Source organism: Phoxinus phoxinus (assembly GCF_949152265.1).
Source record: "Phoxinus phoxinus genome assembly, chromosome: 5".
NCBI classification, from domain to species: domain Eukaryota; kingdom Metazoa; phylum Chordata; class Actinopteri; order Cypriniformes; family Leuciscidae; genus Phoxinus; species Phoxinus phoxinus.
Window position 1 is genome coordinate 27,678,830 of NC_136880.1, and position 23,176 is coordinate 27,702,005.

At 36.2% G+C, this 23,176-nt stretch overlaps 2 protein-coding genes across 15 annotated transcripts in view; one reads left to right on the forward strand and one right to left on the reverse strand.

Moving 5' to 3' along the window:
- Positions 1 to 461: 461 nt before the first annotated feature.
- Positions 462 to 10,559, reverse strand: cnpy1 (canopy FGF signaling regulator 1). The gene is made up of 6 exons (XM_079611991.1): positions 10,295 to 10,559; positions 9,035 to 9,143; positions 6,553 to 6,668; positions 2,853 to 3,062; positions 2,122 to 2,218; positions 462 to 999 (listed from the first exon to the last, which is right to left on the reverse strand). The coding sequence occupies exons 2-6, from the start codon at positions 9,132 to 9,134 to the stop codon at positions 959 to 961; spliced, it is 564 nt and encodes a 187-aa protein (XP_079468117.1). The 5' UTR covers positions 9,135 to 9,143; positions 10,295 to 10,559; the 3' UTR covers positions 462 to 958.
- A 1,592-nt stretch (positions 10,560 to 12,151) lies between these two features.
- The window catches only part of LOC306998146 (dnaJ homolog subfamily B member 6-like), a 69,275-nt gene continuing 58,250 nt past the window's right edge, over positions 12,152 to 23,176 (forward strand). For 5 of the 14 annotated variants that reach the window (XM_079611982.1, XM_079611973.1, XM_079611981.1 and 2 more), the window contains exons 1-5: positions 12,153 to 12,366; positions 12,469 to 12,522; positions 12,847 to 12,895; positions 16,375 to 16,448; positions 16,809 to 16,989. In XM_079611982.1, the coding sequence (XP_079468108.1) occupies positions 12,515 to 12,522; positions 12,847 to 12,895; positions 16,375 to 16,448; positions 16,809 to 16,989 (312 nt within the window). In that variant the 5' untranslated portion in view covers positions 12,153 to 12,366; positions 12,469 to 12,514. Of the gene's footprint in view, positions 12,367 to 12,468; positions 12,523 to 12,846; positions 12,896 to 16,374; positions 16,449 to 16,808; positions 16,990 to 23,176 lie in introns of all 14 variants that reach the window. The other 9 variants (XM_079611974.1, XM_079611975.1, XM_079611988.1 and 6 more) reach the window with 6 other exon arrangements.

Here is a 23,176-nt window from a genome sequence, read left to right on the forward strand (position 1 = left end):
CGACTGTGCGCAGTGAGCAGACTTGTGTTAAACAATGCAACATTATCAGAGAAAGCAGGGAGTATTGTCATTTTCCCCCTCAGTGATTTGGCTGACACCCATATCCAGACTAACTCACAGAGCTAAGCAATCATGGCGTCTCTTGCTCCTTTACTCTCCCAAAACAGGACCTGCCCCTGTGCTGCTGCCACAGCGGCGCATGCGTAGTTCTGCATGGAGGGAGCTGTGAGGGAAGGGTGCGAAAGGCATGCCATCATGCTTACCCAGCGGCCATGTTCAAAAGCCCGACTTGGACAGACATGGGACATCAGAACCAAACAAGCAGACTGTGCTGTGAAATGATTTGGGATGATAAAGCCTATGGGTTTGCCGTCACACCTAACTTGCCAGTTAACAGTTCTTCAGACAAATTATTCTGAATTAGGAAAAGTGTGCCAAGTATAAAAACAAATGACTCATTTCACTGTATTTGAATTTTTTTATTTCCTTTTATCAAGAACGAACCCATCATAAATTACACCAGAACACCATAGTGACTGCTATGTCAAGTCCACTGAAGCTATATAGAGGTTAAAAAAGATTTGATAATGGAATTAAATTACATGCCATTAGACGGCAAACAGTTTAACATCAATTTAGTTCACACACATATTATATATATGTGTGTGTATGTATATGCATGTATAAAAAGGTAATTTCAAATATAAATACAGGTAATTTCCAAGTAAAAATTAAAGTGGAAGAGTGTATCCACTACTCAGCAGTGAAAACTCATTCATTTGTAATACCTTTTTAATTCCAGTATTCATTTACAATACTAATATAAAACAATTTATATCATCAAAATTTGTAGTAAAAAAAACAAAAAAAAAACAATAGCATACTTAAGGAAAATATTTGATGTCTCCATTTTTTGGTCCGTGTTTTTGAGTGTTCTTCAGTGGACACTGATGTGAAACTAAAGTTCACTGTGCTGAAAAACAGAGCTCTTGCAGTGACCTGGATATGCAAAGAAAACAACAAGGTATTCAATTACTGAAGCAATTACACACACACACACACACACACACACACACACACACACACACACACGTTTACTTAGCTATCTAAATGGGGATATTCCAGGTGTTATGGTTTTTATACTATACAAATTGTACATTCTATCCCTTTACACTAAACCTACCCATCACACAAAACTTTCTGCATTAAAAAAACCCTGTAATTACTTCATACCAGATTTACAAATGAGGACGTCCCTAAAGGGAGGTATTGGTCATTTCTGGGTATAAATGTCCCAAAAATATAGACATAGTTCTGAAATACTATTTCAGAGTGACTTCTTATTCTTATAAAACTACTTGCATTACCAGATCAACATTACTCCAAGATTTAAATCTGGCAGGTGCAAGGTTTAATTTTTTTTATAACAGCATCTAAAAATTATGCATTACATTTAAATTTACTAAATGCATTGAAGGAAGAAATTACAATTAGATACATAGCCTAACTAAGAAAACGAAATTTCAGCGTAGTGCATATAAATGTAACATGAATTTCTGTACAGTTTCCCATTTTTTAGCTAACAATAATAATAGTGATATTTCATATAGCTACATAAAATTGCCTTCTACAATTAGTTTAATTCTAGCAAAATTTATTTTTACACTATTCCACTTAGACTCTCAGTACTTACAGAATTTATTTTTTATGAAAGTAAAATGCAATGCTCTAAGTTTGTGAATTGCAGATTTTACAGGAAATCAGTGAATATTGTCTGAGGCATAATGTGGAAAAGGCTACATTTAGATAATACAGCTCATAGGGTTAAAAGTCTGCAATATAATTTCAAAATATAATTTAAAATAAATACAAAAAACAATTGTGAAATAATCGTTTAAACATACAATAAAAAAACAAGCCATGTTCAATGTCAAGCACACAGAGGAAAAAAAACACACTTTACACTGCATTAATATTTGCATGCAGAAAAGTACTAAAACTGTAAAGCAAAATCTGGAAAAAAATGCACAATGCAAAGCAAGTCAACACTATGGTTCAGGTTTTCAGCATTAACATGCTAATATTGAACGAAAGAAGGTATATCACATCATACATAAATACCTGATACTTCACTGCACAATGTCTTAGCCACACGGTCTGCCTCACTGGCGAAGAGAGAGATGATATCATCTTCCAACTCTTCCACAATGCTTTCACACTGCAATATATATTTCAAAAATATAGTTAGCATTCTATGAGCATGTGGACAGAAAATAAGCAGAAATCATTCACAACAGTAAAAATACATGAACACAGTAATGGGCAGCCATCTTTAGTGCTATAGTGTTAGCAAGTCTGCCATCTTGGATGGTTCACGAGGTAACATGAAGTCATTTTACTCTGGTCTATCATTTCAGTCATCTTGTATATAAAAAATAAAACAAAATTAAACTATTCCAAAATGAAAGCTTACAGTACGCATGTCCTATAGACCTTGATCATTTGTATTTAATAAAAAAAAATTAACAGCAAATATAACAAAAAGTAAATAAAAAACAAACAATAAATTAAATAAAGAAACAAAAATTCTTTATTGTAGAGCCATGTCATTTTGTTTAGGAAAAAGACAGGTATCAATGATTCATGCAATACGTAAAGTTTTCAAAGGGTTTTCAAGAAGAAAAAAAAAAACAGTTTAATAAAATGATTTGTAACTGTTATGGGATAAAACAATGAATATTAAATGTAATTTACATGGAAATTGGGTGATGAACTGGGAAACACACTTTTTTTTGTTATTTCAAAATAAATACAAATCTACACAATGAAAAATATATAAAATTGATACTCACAGCAAACTTCAAGGCACTGGAACTATCTGGACCATCAAACTTAAAATTTTTGAAATCCGGAAAATTCCCGGCATCATTTCCTCTGGGTGCAAATCTCTTGTAGCTCTTCTTTTTGGTGTCCGGGTCCTCATAGAGAGCATAATCGCTCATGCTATTGCAAACTTCCTCCAGCAGTTCAGTTAAGTGAGTTTCGGACCTAGCAAGAGGAACCTATCGGGAAAAGATTTCAGAATAGAAATGTAGAAAAAGTTGACTAAGTTATCAAATCGCCCCCTTCTTCTTTCTTTTTAAACAACAATAAAAAAAATCTTGACAAAAAAAAATTACAGGGCGCCGAGGTCACTTAGATGACCTTTTCCTTCCGTTCCTATTTAAACACATCCCCTGTGCCACGACGCTGACTTTTAACCTGCATCTCCAAAGTTGCAAAAGTAGATCCCCTTGCCTTGGCAACAGAACAAAAACACACTGTGGTGTCTAGACAGGTCAAGGTGCACCCTGCTCCCGCCCCTTTGGCCTCCCCCGGAAGGAGAAAGGGGAAAGGGTGACGGGGGGCGGAGAAAGTGAAAGGGCTGGAGAGCGGGGGGTAAGCAGTGGGGAGGGGAGTTGTCAACAGCAGCCAAGTGCAGGGTAAACAGTGGAGTCCCATCCTTTGGTTCTCTTGGGCAGCTCATCTCTTCCACCCTCCAATGATCAAAGCAGGAAGTCTTCCTTGTCAGGCAAGTCAAAGGCTGGCGGGGTTGGGGGCGAGGGGGTTATTGGAAAGAGGACAGGTTGCAGATGAGCTGGATTTTCTTGCGATGTAGATATATCCCTGACCCCATTGTCCCCTTTCAGACACAGTATGGACCCTTCCGGTCTCACTGATTACATTATGAGGGCGTCTCTACCCCCTCCACTCTTGTGAGGCTCGGTGACATAAAGAGGCTTCCGTGGCTCGCTGCCATCTGGTCACAAATAAGATAAAAGGTCCCATGGAAGGACAGCAACCTATCCACACATCCCCCATCTTTTTTAATTAAAAAGCTGAATGCGGATGGATGGATGGACCCCAAGATAAGACAATTTATGAACAACTATGGGTGCAAAAATCTTTGAACGAAGGAGCCGATCGCTTGACTATCGATGCAGGATCATGAAAAAATTAAATATTGTTCACCAGGACTTTTAACCCGAGCATTATTAAACAATCTGGGTGTAATGTCATCCTCAGCATAAAAATGGATTATCATATTTGAGATCTACACCAATTACACTTTTAAATTCAACTCATTAAACTTTAGGACACTTTAGGCTAACCATCAGAGAACAATGAGAGCGATTCTTTCATGCACAAAAGTCCAAAAGCAATAAAAATCTCGCCTTTGGATCTAGCAGAGGATGGCTTGTGTGCCGCTTCCTCTGCCGAGTCCTTATCATGCAATCCTGAAAATGGTGGGGAATTAAATTCCTCCCCGTAACAGTCTGAAGGGTTTGAATAGAAGCTGTCAATAAAGAATTTCTGTAGGAATAAAGAGAGGGGGGGCTAGGCGGCCCAGGCAGAGAAAAGGCTTCTCAGGGATGCCATCCTTCACTGAATTCCCATTGGAGAGCCAGGCATCATTGTAGTATTGGGACACAGGGCATTTTTGTTGCCTTAATTCCCTAATTTTTTTCTTTTTAAGTCTGAACATGCACACACACACAAACAAAGCATATAGATTAGATATAGGACCCAATCAAAAGTTTTCGTAATTATTTATACATAAATTGACCTTTTAGCAAAAGCCGTCGAAGGTTATCTTTGGTGAATCCGCTAAAAATATGGGGGCGCATTGCAGGGGTTCACCTACAGCTTCTGGGCAAGTGAACCAAGCCAAGTATGAAAAGAGAAACAGGGAGGGATTTGAGGAGCTTTAATTAGCATTTATTTTTAAGTGAAGCCACTCTCAGGGAACAGTGAGCGAGTTCTGCTACACTGCTTCTGCTTTGCTTCCTTATTATTGAAGAGAGATGGGATACGCAGGAACCAAAGACCAAAAGCAGTCAGATGGAAGAAGTCGACAAGGATCGTGGTTCATTTTCCGACACCTCATGGTGGTTATGTGCGATAAGTAAACATGCTTGACGTTTAACTCGGTTTGGACATGTAGAGTGCAAAACTGTTTCACGCTTTACATTTATCACTTGCTTACAGCGGCAGCTCTACTGTCGGTTAAGGCTTTCTTTGGACTCGTTACATATGGCTACACGGTTCTAGAATCTCACCCTTAGCTTTCCACTTGATCTGGAATGAAAGATAAAAACTTGATATTGACCAAAATCATGATGTTACAGCTCCCTGAGCAGCAATTTAAAGCATAATATGCAATTAAAACCCAAATTCCTGACTTCACCTCAATGAGCTGATAAATGACAAATTAAGAAAAAAGACAGATGCATGAAACAAAAAATTAAGTACCTCATTAATCAACTGTTTCAACTGCACTGAAGCAAGACACAATATTTAACAGGTTTTCTTTCTAATCCCTAACAATACCTGTATGTTAGTTTTTGTTTTTACCTAGACAGTGTACATAAATCCATATTAAAATTCAGGCTTGATGAAGTTCTATCATCATTTGGGGCATGAGCATTACTTGCGTTAACGTTTCGCATCATACAGGCTGACAAACATTTTACTCACAGTTGAAATAGCCTGAGAGGTGAGGGGAAAAGTCAGAACTGAACAAGCACTTGTTATTAGGCAGCAGTTACAATCAAAAAGGGATTAACCCCTAATCAATAGTGGAGTCAGGGACCTAATGACAGTCCCTGGATACCAGGGGTCAGGGCTTAGAGTTCATTGGGTCTGACCTTTACATATTGACACCACTGTTGAGAAGGAAACAGTGAAAATGGCTCCCTTTACTCAAGTAAACAGAACAAGCTTTCAAACACCAGGAAATATTAAAGAGCTAAGAAAGGCAACTAAGCACTAAATAAACACACAAATTTCGAAGATAAATACAATTAGGTACTTAAGGAAAACTTTAAGTATAATCGTAGAATATTTTCAAATATTTATTCGTCAGTGTTTTTAATAAAAAAAGATCATAATAAATGTAGTGGTGGTGAAGACTGCAAAACTGGGGCACTAACAGGAAGGATACAAGCTCTATCCCAGGGACAGTTAAAACTTTTCACAATTTATCATCATCAATGTTGTGCTCTTGAGCGAGACAAACCCCAGATTGCCTGTCTGCATTAACCTGAACGAAGAGCAAATGTTGGGGTTTAAAAAAAAAAAAAAAACCTAAGCATTACTCTTTTGCAACTGATTCAGACACTATTAAAAGTTGTTTTGTTGATAATTGTAACCATTTTTGAATTTATTTTGGATTTTCTAAACTTTATACTTGTTAAGAAAATGTCTTACTGATTTTAAAATGTCTCCGGCATGGTAATATTTACATACAGACAAGATGATTGTTCTTCTTAAATCTATTTGCATGCTGAATAACGATTGGCCTTTTCTCTTTCATTTGTGCCTTCATCCGGCACAGTGATCGATTCTTATGTGCAGAGCACAACACAGAACCCAAGTGTAAAACCATAAATGTTTCAACAACTTTGACACCATTCTCGTTGCCTTGCAAGCACTGAAATTTCTATCAGAAAAACTAGTTCGCTTCGAAACTGGATGCAGCATTGGTTGTGAGCAATTAACACTGAATCACACCTTTTTGTCTTTAAGACTTCCGTCGGGTTTAAGTCTGAATCCACCAACATGAATCATCTTTTTTGGATCAGTTTGACTGATTGAATAGTTTAGCTCCTCAGCAATCGCCACACAGGCTAGAAAAGAAAAGGAAAGAACAAATCATTACAATCATTATATAATAATTTAAACCTCAATGGTAGACAAAAAAAAGGCTTTTTTTTTAACTAACAAAATGAACACAATATCTTGCATCTTGGAAAAATACTTCAAGTAAAAACATTTCCAGCAGGAATGAACCTTAACTTTGTATAACAGAAACTTTGCATACGCACTGGAATACATGTCTAAATCACAATTTTAAAGCAGTAAATACAACAACATTACTATGCTTTTTTTATTTTAAGTTTGATGCCTACTTGTACAAATGAACTTAGGTTTTTAATCATGGCTCATATTTAAATAATCTGAACTAGAATCAATTTTGTATCAATGAATAAAATAGTTTACCTGCGTGCACTTTTTTTAAATAGAAAAAATAGCAATGAAAAAAAAAATGCACTAGCTATGCTTCTGGTAAAATCTTGAGTTTGGTGGTGCTTAGTCATGCTTGCTATATTTCCATGGCAACTGTCAAACCTGGGCGGAGCTTAAAGTAGGCTTTATCTGAGCCAAGCTTTGCACCCCTTGACTTTCCAAAAAAAGCTTGGTTCTAGCACAAGTTTTATTATTTCGCAATGCAAGTAATATTTTATATTATAAACCAGCAGGGCTTCTTTGAAAGAATCTTAGTCTTTCCATGTGACCAGAATGGAATACACATCTAAATTGTACATTTACAAACAAATTAACTTCGGAATCCTCTGAAAGTAAGAAATGAAATCTATTCACATACAAGACAGTAGAAATAGATTGTTTCAGTGTTGGTTTCATGTTGGCCTTTCAAGATTTCTACATGACATTTATATTTATGATTAATCTGAAAAATTTGTCAACAAATTTAACCAATTAGACATATTTGCTTGACTAAATTTAGAACAACGGTTTAGGTTGGAAGACACATTTATAATTGGAGGCAAGTAAAAAAAGTGAAATTACCAAATACAGGTTTCAAGTTAATATCTGGAAATTACAGTAAAAGAACATCCACCGACTAAAGACTTGTAGTCTGAAGATAATATTCATACTGTCAAGTAATTACAACTATAATCTAAATCAGCTTGGAACAAACAGCTGAAACTTACACAAAACGGTAATGCAATTTAGCCCCTAAATAGTAATTTATGAAACCAAAACACAGCTAATAAAGTAGATAATGCTGCAAGTTGTGATAAAACATACATACATTTTGTAATTAACACATTATGGAAGATACCAAAGTACGGACTATTTAAAAAAAAATAACTTGATCTACTCCAATTTAAAACAATATAAAAATATTAATTTATTATTTAGAGCTCACTTTAAGTACTTTTATTATATCAAAGGTAAGCTGTCAAACACTAAAATCATTATACAATTTTAAACTAATATTTCCAAGACGAGATAAAGGAAATCATCAGTAATCCTAATTATAGCAATACATTTAACTTCATGCAGCAGATATTATAAGCGTTAAAACTAGTGGTGTAACGTAGGTCACACATGAATAAAAACTGCTCTACTTACTGAAAGTTTAACTCAGCAGGCTTAACTACAGTTCATCTCAAAATGGAGGCTATTTTTTGCAGACATCCTTTTTAAACAAGCATAATCAGTTGGCATTGAGCATGTGGTTGTTTGCAGTAAAATATTAAAAATAAATAAAACATAGGGGAGGATTTGAATGGTTTACAGGGCATTTAATCAGTGGAAAATTTTAAACCTGAATGAAACAACATTGTTGTACATGTTGCACTAGAAGAGAAATGCAAATAAGTTTCACCCTGTTCAGTTTATGGCCTCACTTTGAACTTAGTAAAGTAGAGATTTAGTAAATTTGGTATTAGCAAACCATTGTTTGTCTTTCCAAAAGGTCAAAGGTTTCATTGATAAATTAAGTGAAGAATTGCTCAATAAGAATAATGGGAGGGTTGGACAAAACAGAACCATTTATAAACAATATTGCTGCATATAATTATGGGAATTAAGTAATTATGGGAAAAGACACTAAGAAAATAGATGGATGTACGGCTAGCCTAACCATTAATGCTTGATCAAACTAATTCAAGATTCTGAATAAATTAGCATTTATTGCACATGCTCCTATTTATCTGCTTAAAAACATGGTGATGACAGTTTAAATGAATTAAATGTAAATGTAATATACGTCTAATAGGAAAAAATAAAAAACTGGGTAAGTGTGTTGTAGTGACCAGCTCATTCATCACCTATTATAGCATTACAAGTCATCTGTGTGTGTTTGTGTGTGTGTGTGTATATCTCTGTGTGTGTGTGTGTGTGTGTCTCTCTCTGTGTGTGTGTGTGTGTGTGTGTGTGGAAAGGCCACATAACATTAACTCACCTGAACAGTACAATGCTTCATCTTTCTTTGACTCTGTTGAACTGGGCAACATGAACACTGCCACAAGAACAAGGCAAACCTGTTTAATCCATGGTGACATACTGGTCTCCTGAATTAGGAAAACATGGATTAATGGAAATTGCATTATTTCATTTTAACACTCACATTCTCAGCAATTGTACTGAAAGTAAGTCACAATCTTACTATAACCAACAGAAGAAAAGAAAAAAATCCCAGTTTGGATGAACAACTGTATAATTGTGTAAAATATCTAACTTTTAAGCAAACACTTAGCTATTATACAAATATATCCAAATTGGCACACACAAGATAGCTAACGGTTTGTCTATCAGCTTTGCATATATTAAAAATAGTGTCTGGTGTTCAGGGGCCCGTTTGGACAAAATTATGAGTCCAATTATGATATATTACATGGCGTAAAACATCAGTGGTCTACTAAGGATAGCAAATCTATGAAATGCCACAATTATTTACATTGAGTAGCCTACACATTTGGCATATCTTTTTAAACAAACAAGTCTCTCTGACAACAATGAGTGTCGTCAACATTACAAAATTCTTTGAACGGGAATAACACTGGTCTGAAAAAGTATGTGGCATCTCGCTCAAGAGAGAATATAAGCCTTTTTAGTAATGGTTGGAATAGTGAGTGAACACCCAGAAAACGTATAGGCTATATAACACACCTCCACCTCACTGTATTATTTAAAATGTCAAGGTTTCAAGCTATAGCCTTAAACATTTTTTTTTTTTTTTTTACATTGTTTCTAAGGTGTATGCATATTGGTCTTGAAGTTCTACAATCAGTTGACTTTACTGTCTTTCAAAAAATATATTTCTGAATGAACTGGCGCCCCCAATTGATCAACACTACTATTTTTCGTCCATCAACGTAATTTCCTTTTTTAAAACTAATGTGCTGCTAACCAAAACAGTGACTCATCACAATATCATTTGCCATTTAAAATAGTTAGGATACTAGTCTAATGAGAGTCTCCTTAATAGTGCGCTCTGAATACAATACTCCGAGTAAAACTACAAAAACTGTTTCTGTGTTGTGACAGCTGCACCTGTTTCATGTGTGTGTGAGTAAATTAGCAGCTCCTCCAAAAAAATGTAAAATAAAGAACTAAAATGGCTTACAAATTTAGGACTGGATAGGGTAGTGGCCAACCTGTCATTTTACATTCATAAAAATCAAGACATCATGAACAGTGGATTAAGTGTTTCGTGTCTTACCTGAGACGTGAGAACAACAAGAGGTGAGTGAGGTAACTTAACTGTTAATGGTAAAAGTTTTCGTTGCTACAAAAACAAAACTGATGCGAACTAGGGTACAAGTTAGATACGAGGTAGCGTACACAAAAGCTCAACAATCCGTCTGAAAATGAATTACAAATGCTCTTCCTGTACAAAAAGCTAAGACTATCTACGTGCCGGTCTGTCGTGCTGCCACGACCAGCTACCTTGCTGGTCACAATGAGAATTGACAGCCACGGCATCCAATGAAATCACAGAATTCTGACTTTTATCCAATGAGAGCAAAGAATGCCTAGACATAAAATACCCGGATGAGAAAGTTCCCAGACGCCACTCGACCAGATGATATCAAGTCAAGACAAGTGTCAATCAAGCATTTGTAGGGATCATCTGTTTTTAGTACCTGCAGTTGTGTGAATAATTCCATGAAAGAAACTAATATTCAGTTTTCAGTAAAACAAATAAATAAATACCTAAGGTAGCCTACTTTATTTTTGTAAAAACTACACTACTCTACCTAAAATACTTCATTTGTTGCAGTTAATTAACTTAATGATTAGTTAAATATTGTTTTCTATTGGGTAAACAGAGACAAGATCATGGTTAAGCTCTATGGGAGTTCGTAAATAAGGTAACATATTTCAATAAATTAATAAATTAAATCTAAATATTGTTGTAACTTATAGGTTCTATTTTGTGGAAACTACTATAAAAAGTATGTTTTATGTAAATTTGCATGGCAATGACAAAGATGAACAAAGTTACAGAATATTTAAAATACATGAGTAAATATATATGTGGCCTATATATATATATATATATATATATATATATATATATATATATATATAGCCTACTACAGTACAGCTCAAAAGTTTAGAAACATTACTATTTTTAATGTTTTTGAAAGAAGTATTTTATGCTCATCAAGCATGCATTTCTTTGATCAAAAATAGAAAACAAATATTATGCTGATTTATTATCACTGTTAGAAACAGCTGTGATTTTCAGGATTAATTAAAGAAAAAAAGAAAGAAAAAGAACATAATTTATTTAAAATATAAATCTTTTTAACAATATAGCTTATACCATTCAAAAGTTTGGGGTCAGATTTTTTTTTTTTTGTAATACTTTTATTCAGGATGTGTTAAATTGATAAAAAGTGGTAGTAAATATTTATATTGTAAGAAAATATTTATATTTCAAATAAATGCTGTTCTTTTTTACTTTTTATTCATCATTGAAACAAAAAAAGTACCACAGGCTCCCAAAAAAAAGAAGCAGCACAACTGTTTCCAATTTATATCATTTGTTTTACCCACAATCCCTTGCATTTCACCCTTTTTCATATTTTTTTCACATTTTAAACCTTAAGTTGACATCAGGTCAGGCAGGCTGTGTATCATATATTATGGAAAATATTCAATGTAGGCAAATTGTCATTTGGTTCCTCGTCTAAAATCACACTATATTTTTATTCATAGACTGTAAAATAAAGTTTTTATTACCGTACAAGGTTTCGTAGGTGGTTCACGGTGCTCGAGTCGTTCGTAATTGCTGAACATTGCTCTTCCGTGTTTTTTTTTTTTTACACTTTCAACTGACAAACAAACAAACAATAAATAAAGCGTAACGCTCAAAACATTAACTGGAACGAAAACGGGATTAAAAAAAATACGCTTCTCTCCAAACGAGTACTGCGCAAGTGCGCATACGCACAAAAAAAATTAAATTTTGTTTAAAAAAAAATATTTTTTTCTTAACACTTTCAACTGACAAACAAACAATAAATAAATAAAGCGCAACGCTCAAAACATTAACTGGCACGAAAACGGGATTTAAATAAATTACGCTTCTCTCCAAACGAGTACTGCGCAAGTGCGCATGCGCAACCAAAAATGTATGTGTACCGCGTGTATCATTTTACTGCCAAAATATTGCACGTTTATGTTTTTTTAAACACTTAGGGCTTATATATTTCTGAAATAGACAGTATTATGTGTGCAGAAAGACATAATTAGTAGGCCAATTCCTGAATTGCACGTTCTCTGGTACATTTTTTCTTGTATTAAAACAACTCTTAGTGTGCCACGGCACGCACCTTAGGCTAATTTGAATTCAAACACAAACAAACTGATTTATTCTCTTCACAAAGAAAAATGACAGAGGTCCTTCAGGGGGAAGTATCAAGTTCCAGATATGAACAGGTAGGCAATGCTGCTATGAACTAATTTTGTGTTAAACGGGCCTTCCCTAATGGACTGTGTTATCCAATCTGTAATGATTAACATTAACGTTATCTAGAAATAAAAATGTCTAGTATTATTTACAAGACTATTTAAATTCAATTGCTATATAGGCTAGACATAAACATGGTAGAGCATGTACACATAAATTGTATACATTTCAAAGTGTTTAATTGTGCTTTTTAGGTAAAGCTCGTTTATTTCTAAATATGGCTGAATTGTTGACAGCAAGATCAGTATGTTTCTAAATGGCTCTTTGGTCTTGCTGTATCTTTACTTTCAAAGTGATTCAGAAGAAGGCGTTCTTGTGGATGACTGGCTGACATCCAAACAAGTGAGTGCTTACCGTACATCCAGAACACTGCTTATATTTGAATAGATTTAAGTCTGCTGTCTTACACTTAGATCTCTGAATCTTGTCTTGAAGATCATGTGAAGTGATTGCATTCTCATAGCACAGTATGACATGCTGATAAACAGCAGTAAATATCTGTGAAGATGCCAGGTCTTAGGTGATGGTGTCACATTCTGCCTCAGGATTGTGACAGGTGGTTTCTTCACAGGGCCAGCTGTCCTATTTTTTGCAGCTAATGGTATATTATCTGCTAAATGTGTCCTACGGCACAAATACAAGGTGTTCTGCGGATAAAGGAACCTTACTACTAGAAATAGCCTTAACTGTGACAGGTTTGAGGTCTCTTGAGGATTGACCAGATCTTAAGTGAATGGAACTGCAGAGTCTTCACATCGCTTTAATAACTGAGAAGACTAGCTGAATAGAAAGTAGCCAATGTATTTTTTTAAGTGCATCAATCATTTTCTTGTACATATTGAGAACTGAATCTATTCTTTGGTATTTATCTTCCGTATTGGGCTTAACAATACTTTAGATCAGGGATGGGCAACATCGGTCCTGGAGTGCAGGCTGTCCTGTAGAGTTGATCACCTCTAACCAAGCTATAAAAAAAAACTCACCTGCCTGTAGGCGTAATCCTGAAGACATTGATTAGCTTGTTCAGGTGTGTTTGATTAGGGCTGGAGCTAAAATCTGCAGGGCAGCAGCACTCCAGGACCGACGTTGCCTACCCCTGCTATAGATTGTTAACGTTCTTCTGAGCATGCTGTATTCCACAGATGTGAGATTTATTTAAAAATGACAATAAGTATTCACACTCCACGCAGAGATTTGTTCTCACCATCATCGAGTCTGTCTGTGGTTACATGAAGAAGTAGGAAAACGGAGACAAACTAAATCCAGAAGAACTGCGGCAATGTCTCTTGACACTTTAAGAAAACTACCTACAAAGCTACCTGAAAAACTATGTGCAAACTATCTGGACAAAAGCTGTTTAAAACGCAAAGGGTGGTCACATCAAATATTGATTTGATTTAGTTAATAGAAGTTAACTAATATAATCTATTTATGACATTATTTTTGAAAGCATCCTCACTTTACACCATTTTTACACAAGTGCTTAACTTTTCACAGAACTGTAGCTGTGAAGGTAGGTTTCTTTAAACGTCTTGGAGACGTTGCCGCAGTTCTTCTGGATTTAGTCTCTTCGTTTTTTCTGTTTCTTCATGTAATCCCAGATGTATTCAATGATGGTGAGATCAGGGGTCCAATTCTTCGTACGTCGCTAACACCGTTAGCTGGATTTGATTGTTGACGATTTGGCATGATCTTGGATTGTTTGGTTCTTCGATGCTCATCCTGGACTTGCTGTCATAGCAACGGGTCCGTAAGCTTAAACCTGCTTGGGAACAGGCTTATTTCAAAACAAATACTAGAAAATGAGAATCATGAAAAAACAGTGCACATCTAATTTATCTATTATAACTTTAATATATTTTTTGTGCTTATGTCCAAAAATGTGTTATATTTTAATACTGTTTTTCGTCAGGTGTCTTTTTTAAAATAGGCCACATGATGTCATTACGTAGCTGTCTTGCCACCAGCCAATCACTGCACGCGTCGCGCAGTAACCTCACACAAATTAATCCAGATATTTTAAAATTCGCAAATTCGTTAAAAGAACCAAATTAGCCAGAGATCAGTGATCATGATTAGAAGCTCTGGCATCTGTCGAATCATCTCATATCGATGTATTTAAGCGAGGTACGAAGAACGGATCCCAGAGCTCCTTGTGGATCATATAGGCTTGTTTTGGTTGTCAGACTCTTTCCCAATTTCACTGGATTATTACAATTAATGGCAAAAGGGATGTTTGGAAATGTAAACTAATATTTCCTACTGACACACTACAGCAAAATATATAACTGGCTTAAAGTTGCAGTAAGCGATTCTTGAAAAATGCTGTTGAAAAGTGGATCGGACCGAGCACCAAAACACACTTGTAGCCAATCAGCAGTAAGGGTGCGCATACACTCATGATGGGGGAGGAGAGAGCGCTAAGTGCACAAGACAGACATTAGCAGAACGACTACAGCAAGAGAGAGATAGCAGAGAAAATTCTAAATAGGAAATGGCCAGGGGAATACAACTTTAAAAAGAAGGGTTATGATCAGGCAAGAGGTTGGACCCGCGTTAATATCGGAGAAGCTTGAGCCTAAGGTTCGAGAAGGCCTGAAAACGGACGTCGATGTGGCTTTATACGTGAGTAACGTTGGTTTTGCTGTGTTTCACAGAACTAAGATATGCTGTCTTTTGCTTAAATATATACTCGTGTGTCATCTTTGCTTGTTTGTTCATTTGCATTATTTTTATAAGCCTGGAATGTTTAAACCTCCTCCTCCTACTTGGACTATCGTGTTATGTAGGGAGCTGTTCATGAAAACGGTGTTTGTTTTTTGGGGATGGAAGGGATGAACATAGTAACACATTGTTTTCACTTATTAATGACATCATACCCTCGGGCGGCAGGTAAGCAGTAGGATGGCTACCCGACCCGAGCGGGAATGATGTTTGGGTTCGGGTCGGTCTCGGTCACATCAGCGCGATAAGGCATTAAACATTTTTAATTTAAAACAGCTTATTATGTATAGCCAATGTGCCTGATTTTCACTTGATTCAAACGTTCGTTTTTGTGATTAAAATACATGTAAAATATTACCATAACATCCGTCTTTCTGTGTGCGAAAGTTTGTTTATGTAGCCGTGACAACGAAACACGTGCATGCACGCCTGTTTTAAGTGCGCTTGTTGCTCCGTGCGCGCTGATGCGCTCATCCTGTTGACATTTCGAATGCCTTCCTACAGTTGCTTAATAAAAGCGGGCTTTCCACACTACCAAACGCGTCATTAGTATGAGAAAAAAATGGGATTTTAACTGTCGGGCTCGGGTCAGGCTCGGACATAAATATTTTAATGCCTGTCAGGCTCGGGTCGGGTTCGGTTACTGCTCTGTCGGACGCGGGCCGGGCTCGGACAGAAAAATTTGTCCCGATCCACACTCTAGTAAGCAGATCCAGCCATAGTCGTTGCCTCCTGTGTTGCATAGCATGTTCGTGAATGTGGGGGTGGAGGCATCAACATAGGGGTGTAATCCTTTTGGGTAGGAGCGTGCTTGTTGTGGTGATTTCAAACATCAACAGCGTTTTACCAGAAATTGCTTACTGCACCTTTAAAACCATTTTTTTGTGTGAAAATACTAATGTCGCATTGACTTTTACACAGTACTGGTAGATGTGAAATATTACCACAAAATAGATTGGTAGTAAACCAACATAATAAGAAATGTCTACTTTACAGAAGTTGGATAAGTTCTCGTTAGTTCAACAGCTTCCATTTTCAAATGAATGACTCATTAAGTGTTGGTTGGAACATGCTTAAATTGAGGGTGTATTTCTCAGGGTCTCTTGGATACATCAGATGAAGAGCTGAACGATGACCTTTTGCGTAGCGATGATGAGAACGAAACTATGAGGTAGGGTGAACTTTTCCTTTTCCTGTAGCAACCTGGTCTATAGGTGAACTGTTGGATAAAGGTTGATTTTTGATGCGCCCCAGAGCCTTTGTTTCGACTAAGCTCTGCTCAGAGCAAACACTGGCGAAGCACATTGCACATAATGGGAATGTTGTTTCAGAATGCCCTTATCTTTTTCTTTTTTTTTTCATCTGGCAAATTTCCAAACAAGAATTACGATGCTGCACTTGGAGAATACTGATTTCCTGACATGGCCAATAATCTTAATACTTCATTGAAATGGACATGTATCAATATTTTTTTTCCAACACGGTTATAATTGCATTGTGGTACATTTGACAGGTTGTGTTTTCTTTTCAGATGTCACGATGGAAGTGTTTCTAAACCAAAAGTGCAGGCGATTGCAAAGCCTTACCTTGTGTGCGAAACTCCACACCTTGCAGAAGACCAAACCATATGTCCTAAACAAGAGCAGACAGAGGTGGACCCTGCTGAAGTTTTAGACATCGAAATCAATGCTCCTTCTGGAGATGAATTTCAAGTGAGTTACCCCTTTATCTCTTTAGATAGCATTGGTTTGTCGTTTTATTTTTTTCCTTCCCCTCCTTAAGCTCTTTCGGTGCTTTGGAATCGTCTCCCTTGAGGGAGGGAGGGAGTGACAGGGAGGTGAAATTAGATCTATTATCACTCTCTAGCAGTTTATTTGTCTGTGCCCTGACAAAGTTAGTGCTGACAGCTTGTTTGGTGGAAGGTAATGCCCCCCTGTTGTCTCCATGGCAGAACTGAGCTCTGACCTTGAGGCCCGCATCCCTGCGGAAAAGAACTCTTTGTGTTGTAGGAGAGACTCCCCGCCAATTATCAGCCTCAGATAATGCATAGGCTTCTATCAAGCCGTAAACCAAATCTGATAACGTCCTGTGTAGGTGAAAAGATTATTGACCCTTTAAAAGATATCTGTGTGACTTAAATATGGAGGATATAACTGATACTCTTCTCTTGTTTTCCTGTCCACCAGAGAAAGAGATTATCCCTAATAATGGTGTGATACGTGTTGTGAAGTCAATGTATCATTATTTCAAGGACGTCTAAGACATTGCTGAATAAAGGCTTGCCTTTCATTGTAGGAGGAGATACAATCTTTTCATAAGTGATTGAGAGCAATACAAAATAAGGTCAAATAAGCTGTCACTGGATAACCCAGAGTGAGTAATTCAATGGTAATGCTATTGAATATGTTCATCAGATACAGGGACAGCTCTATCCAAATGTCAGCTGATTAGATGTTTAGATGATTGATCAATAAAACATAAAGCCTGCATGTGATGAAACACTGTTATATGTTCTTAGCAGGAAGTTGGTGACTACAGTGAGGTGACATCAGCAGGCCAACATAAACATGGATGGTTTTATCCAGTTTACACATTAGGGCTCAACGCTAAGGATTTTTTTTTACTGGTCCAAAGGACAAGTGGTTCAGATTTTTACTTGCCCTGCCAAAATTTTCACTGAACCCACCGCAATTTTTTTTAAATAAATTAATGAAGTTAAAATAGTTATTGTTTTCATTGTGTTTGACCCATGAAACCTCAATAAATAATGTTATGACACCAAATTTCAGATACCAGTGAAATTTTACAATTCTCAATTCCAATTTTGATATCACAGCAAAAACTATTTGCCTAACATATGTACATTTCATAAATTAATAAAGAAAAGCAAACAGTTTTTTTTAATAAAATAAGAAATAATAATAGCAATAACACAAATAAATACAATAGAACAAACATACAAATTAAGTTAAATAGTGCTTCTCAGGTAGGTCTAAAGTCTCACACACCGTGCGAACACCATATTTACTTCTCTTTAGTGTCTTCTTGCACTTAAATATTTATACTGGCAAGGCTTAAAAACGTGATAAACCTTTGGGACGCTGCAGCACTGGTCCGATCAGGCAAGGACAGATTGTCGAGCCCTGTTCGTGCAGGAGTAAAGATAGTTATTTTATGTTTTGGTATTTCAAAAGAGAAGGTAAATTTAAAGTACACAGGTGGCAGGCCTACTAATTACAAAATTGATAATTTGCCTGAAAAAAAAAAAAGATGGATCCAAAGTTTGTGGTCTGGTCAGTAAATCTTTGTTGTTGTTGTTGTTGAAAGAAGTTGTATTCAACAAGCATGCATTAGATGTATCAGAAGTCACAAAGACTTTTACATTGTTACAAAAGATTTCTATTTAAAATATCGGTAAATGCTGTTTTGAACTGTATTCATCAAAGAATCGTGAAAAAATGCATTATTTTCCACAAAAATATTAAGCAGCACAACTGTTTTCAACATTGAGAATTCATTGAGAAAAAGAAAAGTTTTTTGAGCACCAAATCAGCATATTAGATTGATTCGTGAAGGATCATGTGACACTGAAACCTGGAGTGATGATGCTGAAAAATCAGTTTTGTCATCACCTTACGGATACATTAAATTTTAAATTATATTAAATTTAACAATATTACTATTTTTACTGTATTTTTGTTCAAATGAGTGCAGCCTTGATGACCCTTGCTAGAGGCTTCTTTAAAAAACATAAAAAAACGTTACTGACCCCAAACTTTTGAATGGTAGTGTTGTTGTTGTTTTTTGTGTGTGCAAATTATTGTATTTCACACTTGAGATCGGCATGTTAAAGGTGCAAAGTAATTTCTCCACTTAATAAAGTTTAAACCTAATGAAATGACCCACCTTGTGGTGGGCAAATACTGCTAACTTTATCTTTGTAACCTCATAGCTGACACTTTCATTAGTAATGGGTCTCAAGTACACCTGTGGGTAAATAAGGTATTTCTGTTATGATATTGACAACCAAAAACTTTTGCGCTTTTGCCAGTATAAAGTCCAAGTCCACTGTTGTAAGGAACCAAAAATTAATTTTTGGAATGCTTACAGTTTCCTTGTAGGATACAGAAACTTGGTATCCATCTTTTCATCTGCCAGCCTAACCATTTAGTTTGCTAAATAGATGCTGATATCTTAAATCTTCAGCTAATGGGATCCGTCTGTCACCTTTGACCTACCGCTCTATGTAATAGCAAGAGGCTGTTAACCTAGACTGTAAACATAAACATACACCTGCAGTACAGATGGTGTCTGCTGTTAGGTTTACAGTCTCTGAGCACAGAGTGTTAGCCTCCAATTGTGGCTCTGAGCTGCATTGTTTGTGTCAGGAGTAGAGACACAAAAGGGACCGGGGGGCTTTTTTTTTTAAGTTAAGAAAGGGTTGTGCTTGTGGGGGCTGGGATTCCCATCGGCACTCTGGTCACTTCTCAGTTTTGATATGCAAGCTGACATAATTTTAGCTCTGGAGCCTATTCAGCAGTTTTCTTTAACTCTTGGTCATGCGCTATTCTAGCTTTACAGAATAAGGTAATCCAATGGAAAATCATGTTGTTTCCTGTTAATTGTGTTAATATTTTGTAAAATAAAATGTTCAGGGTTTAATTTGCTTTTTTGTTAGTTTTTTCTGTTTGACTGCTTTGTTGGCCAAAACTGTAAAAAACTCAGTGTTGTCATTTTGGAAGTGATAAAGAGAACCTAACCGTTACAACTTTCAGATGTAGGAAACAGAAAATGAATAAATGGTTTTAATACAACCATTTCACTCGCACCATTCGACTCTTGATCTAGTGCACACCATGCACTGTACATTTCCAAGTATAAAAACCTTAGGGGCAGCTCTAGCAAAGCTCAATTGACATTTCAGTTTATGTTACAAATGTAATTTGCATTTTGTCAGAAGTTATGACCCTGTGCAGCACCCTATTTCCATTAAAAGGATGTGCTCCCTACCTACTGATTGGAGATGTCACCCGAAACCATTCTGTTACGCAGAGCAGTGAAATTGATTGTGACACATAGTGTGAAGGAAATAATTGCTGATTGCCTGTTGAGAGGAAGACAGGTTAAAATGGAGGGTTCGATATGATGCTTGTTGTATAGATTTCACAACCGCCATTGCTGACCGTTAGTCTGGCAATGGCTCAGTACTGGTCAAGTTCTTCAGCAGTTTATGTACAGTTTTGTCACCGTTCACTTTATGGCAGCGGTGATCTGTGAGCAATCTACATCACATCAGGATGGTTTATATATAGGTTCTTTTTCTTCATGTTTTGTGGTTGTTTGAGAACAGTGCAGAGTGGAACCGATCGACTTGAAGCAGGGCTGCTTTGGTAAACAGGGATCTTCTGCTTTGGAATGAAAGACCTTGGGGTTAATAGACAGACAAGAGTATGGGGGATTGATACACACTCCATACTAACATAATCAACACACCCCCAGTCCCAGCAGACCAGCACTCAATGGGAATTTATGAATTTATTAAACATAAAATGCTTATCCTGCCAAACTATTTGCATGTATTAACTTTAGTACATTGTGCATTTTCATTGGCAACTGCAAGAATGAGCGCGTGTATGTTTAGAATTAAAAAATGTTTTGGTCTTTTTGTCATGTGAGTATGTGAGCTTGGTGAGTTTGCTTTACGAAATTATTTCAGTCATCAAGGGTTGTTGCTCCTCTTACTGTTGTTGATATTTGGATTATGCAAAATAACTTGGCAGTTTTCCACTTTGAGTCAATCATGCAAAATTAGCTTTGTGTTTTGCTTTGGATTTAGCATCTCTCATGTGGTAAAAACATCTTTTGCATTAGACGATGACTGTAAAGCCCTATATAATATTTAATTAATGCAAAAGACAGTGGTTGCACATTGTGATAGCGCTGCGGTATTGTTCTAAACATGTCCCTCTAATTGTTTAATTGATGATGAAGAGAACCCTCTCCCTCTTCCTCTCGACTCCATGACGAATGCTGAATGAAGCGTTGCTGGTGTCGGATCGGCTGCAACTGCTCATTTAACATGTCAGGAGTGAGTAGAGTGAGTGTAAATTATGCATAGCTCCACATTAGCATTATGTCATCTGCAAAAAGCTGACTGGAGTTGCAGATGTCTTCATTCGCTCTAATGTAAACTCCTCTATAGTGTCTCGGCACACCTGATGCTGATTTTATATCTTACAAGGTTGCCTTTTGAGATTGCCTTATAAATATTGCTATATTCACATCATGCTTATTAAATGGACATAAGATGTAGTAATACAATATCTCCAAATAGACATTAGTTTTTAGTAATTTGCATTTGTTTTTATTTTATTTAGAAAAAGTTAAGTCACAGAAAGTTATGAAATATCATTTGAATGATAAAATAATATAAATACAAAGTGTATAATTAGTACAAATTAATCAATTTTTCGAATCATGCTCTGTTCATTTTACTGGCTGTTGCTCTTTGAGCAGTTCCCCTCTGACACATTTGTATTTGTCCGTAAAAATGTTTCAGGTGGTTGCGCACACCAGAGGTTTTAAGATTAAGGCCCTCTCTTTGTCTTTCCCTTTCTTTACCTTTCTGTCTCTCTTTCCATGTTCCTCTCAGCCCCTGCTCTTTCTATCCTGAAGTCACGGTAATCTGTGATCATGGCATTAATAGACACAGACAGGCGGAGGCGAGGTATCACAGCCCCTCCTTCCTCTCTCTGCAGCACGAGTGGCAGTCCTATTGTCTGCTGGCGTCGTTGGTGTAGAGTCCTGAATTGCCCGGCTTTATTCAAATGATATCACATTTGATAAAGTCATCTCTCAAAGAAGAACATCATATAGCTCTGACCCTATTGTAACAGGTATACAGTATCATTAAACACTGCTTTTAGAAGATGTGATCAAACGTGGTCTTTTTGCTCCCGCTCGCCTCGCACCCCTCGGGCAAGTACGTTCCACCCACAGACCAAACCCTTCAGAGTCCTGAGTCACACCCTAGCTCTCTCTCTTTCTGAGCCCCCACAACACTTCGAGCTAATCGGCACCTTCCCCAGGACCAGAAGAGCCCTCTTTCGGCAAGGTCAGTCTCAGGCCTGCAGCCGCTTTCTGCCTGAGGGCTTCGCAAATTTACTTTCATTTCATCAAGCTGTTATTGCTGTGAATGGAATAATGAGCTGATAAATATTACTGTGGGTTTAGATTTTTGGTTTGCCATTTCGTCTCAACATTTATAGACTTTTTCTAAATTAGGGGTTAATATTAATAATGCAGTTTAATAAATTTATTGACTATTATTATTATTAATACAATATGTATGTTTATATTATTGTGTTATTATTGATAATAATAATAATAATGCTATTTTTAAATATTTTAATGATTTATTATTGTTGTGGTTTATCAGCAATAATATTCCAGAATACATCATACTTTAATAATAATAGATATAATAATTCATTATTATTATAATAAATATAAATCATTATTATTGTTGTTTTTGTTAATAATACAAATTCCTAAATACATTAATAATAATAATAATAATGTAAAAATATGTATTCTTTTTATTATTGTCAATAATAATACAATTCCAGATCACATTATATATATTTAATAATAATATTAATATATTCTTAAATATTCTAGTCATTACAGTAAATATGATTCCTTTTTTATTTAACTGCAAAGCTCCTTATTCATTGGAATGTTCTTTAATAGCTTGTAAGTCCATTTCCTGTCTTTACTGGAAGTTAAGGTGTCTGTACCAAAGTAAGTGTCAAATAGGCATTATCCTTTTCTATTGCAGTGCCCTTGATGTCTATACAAAGCCTGGCCCGGCCTGCTGTGGTTCCCTTGAGCATCCAA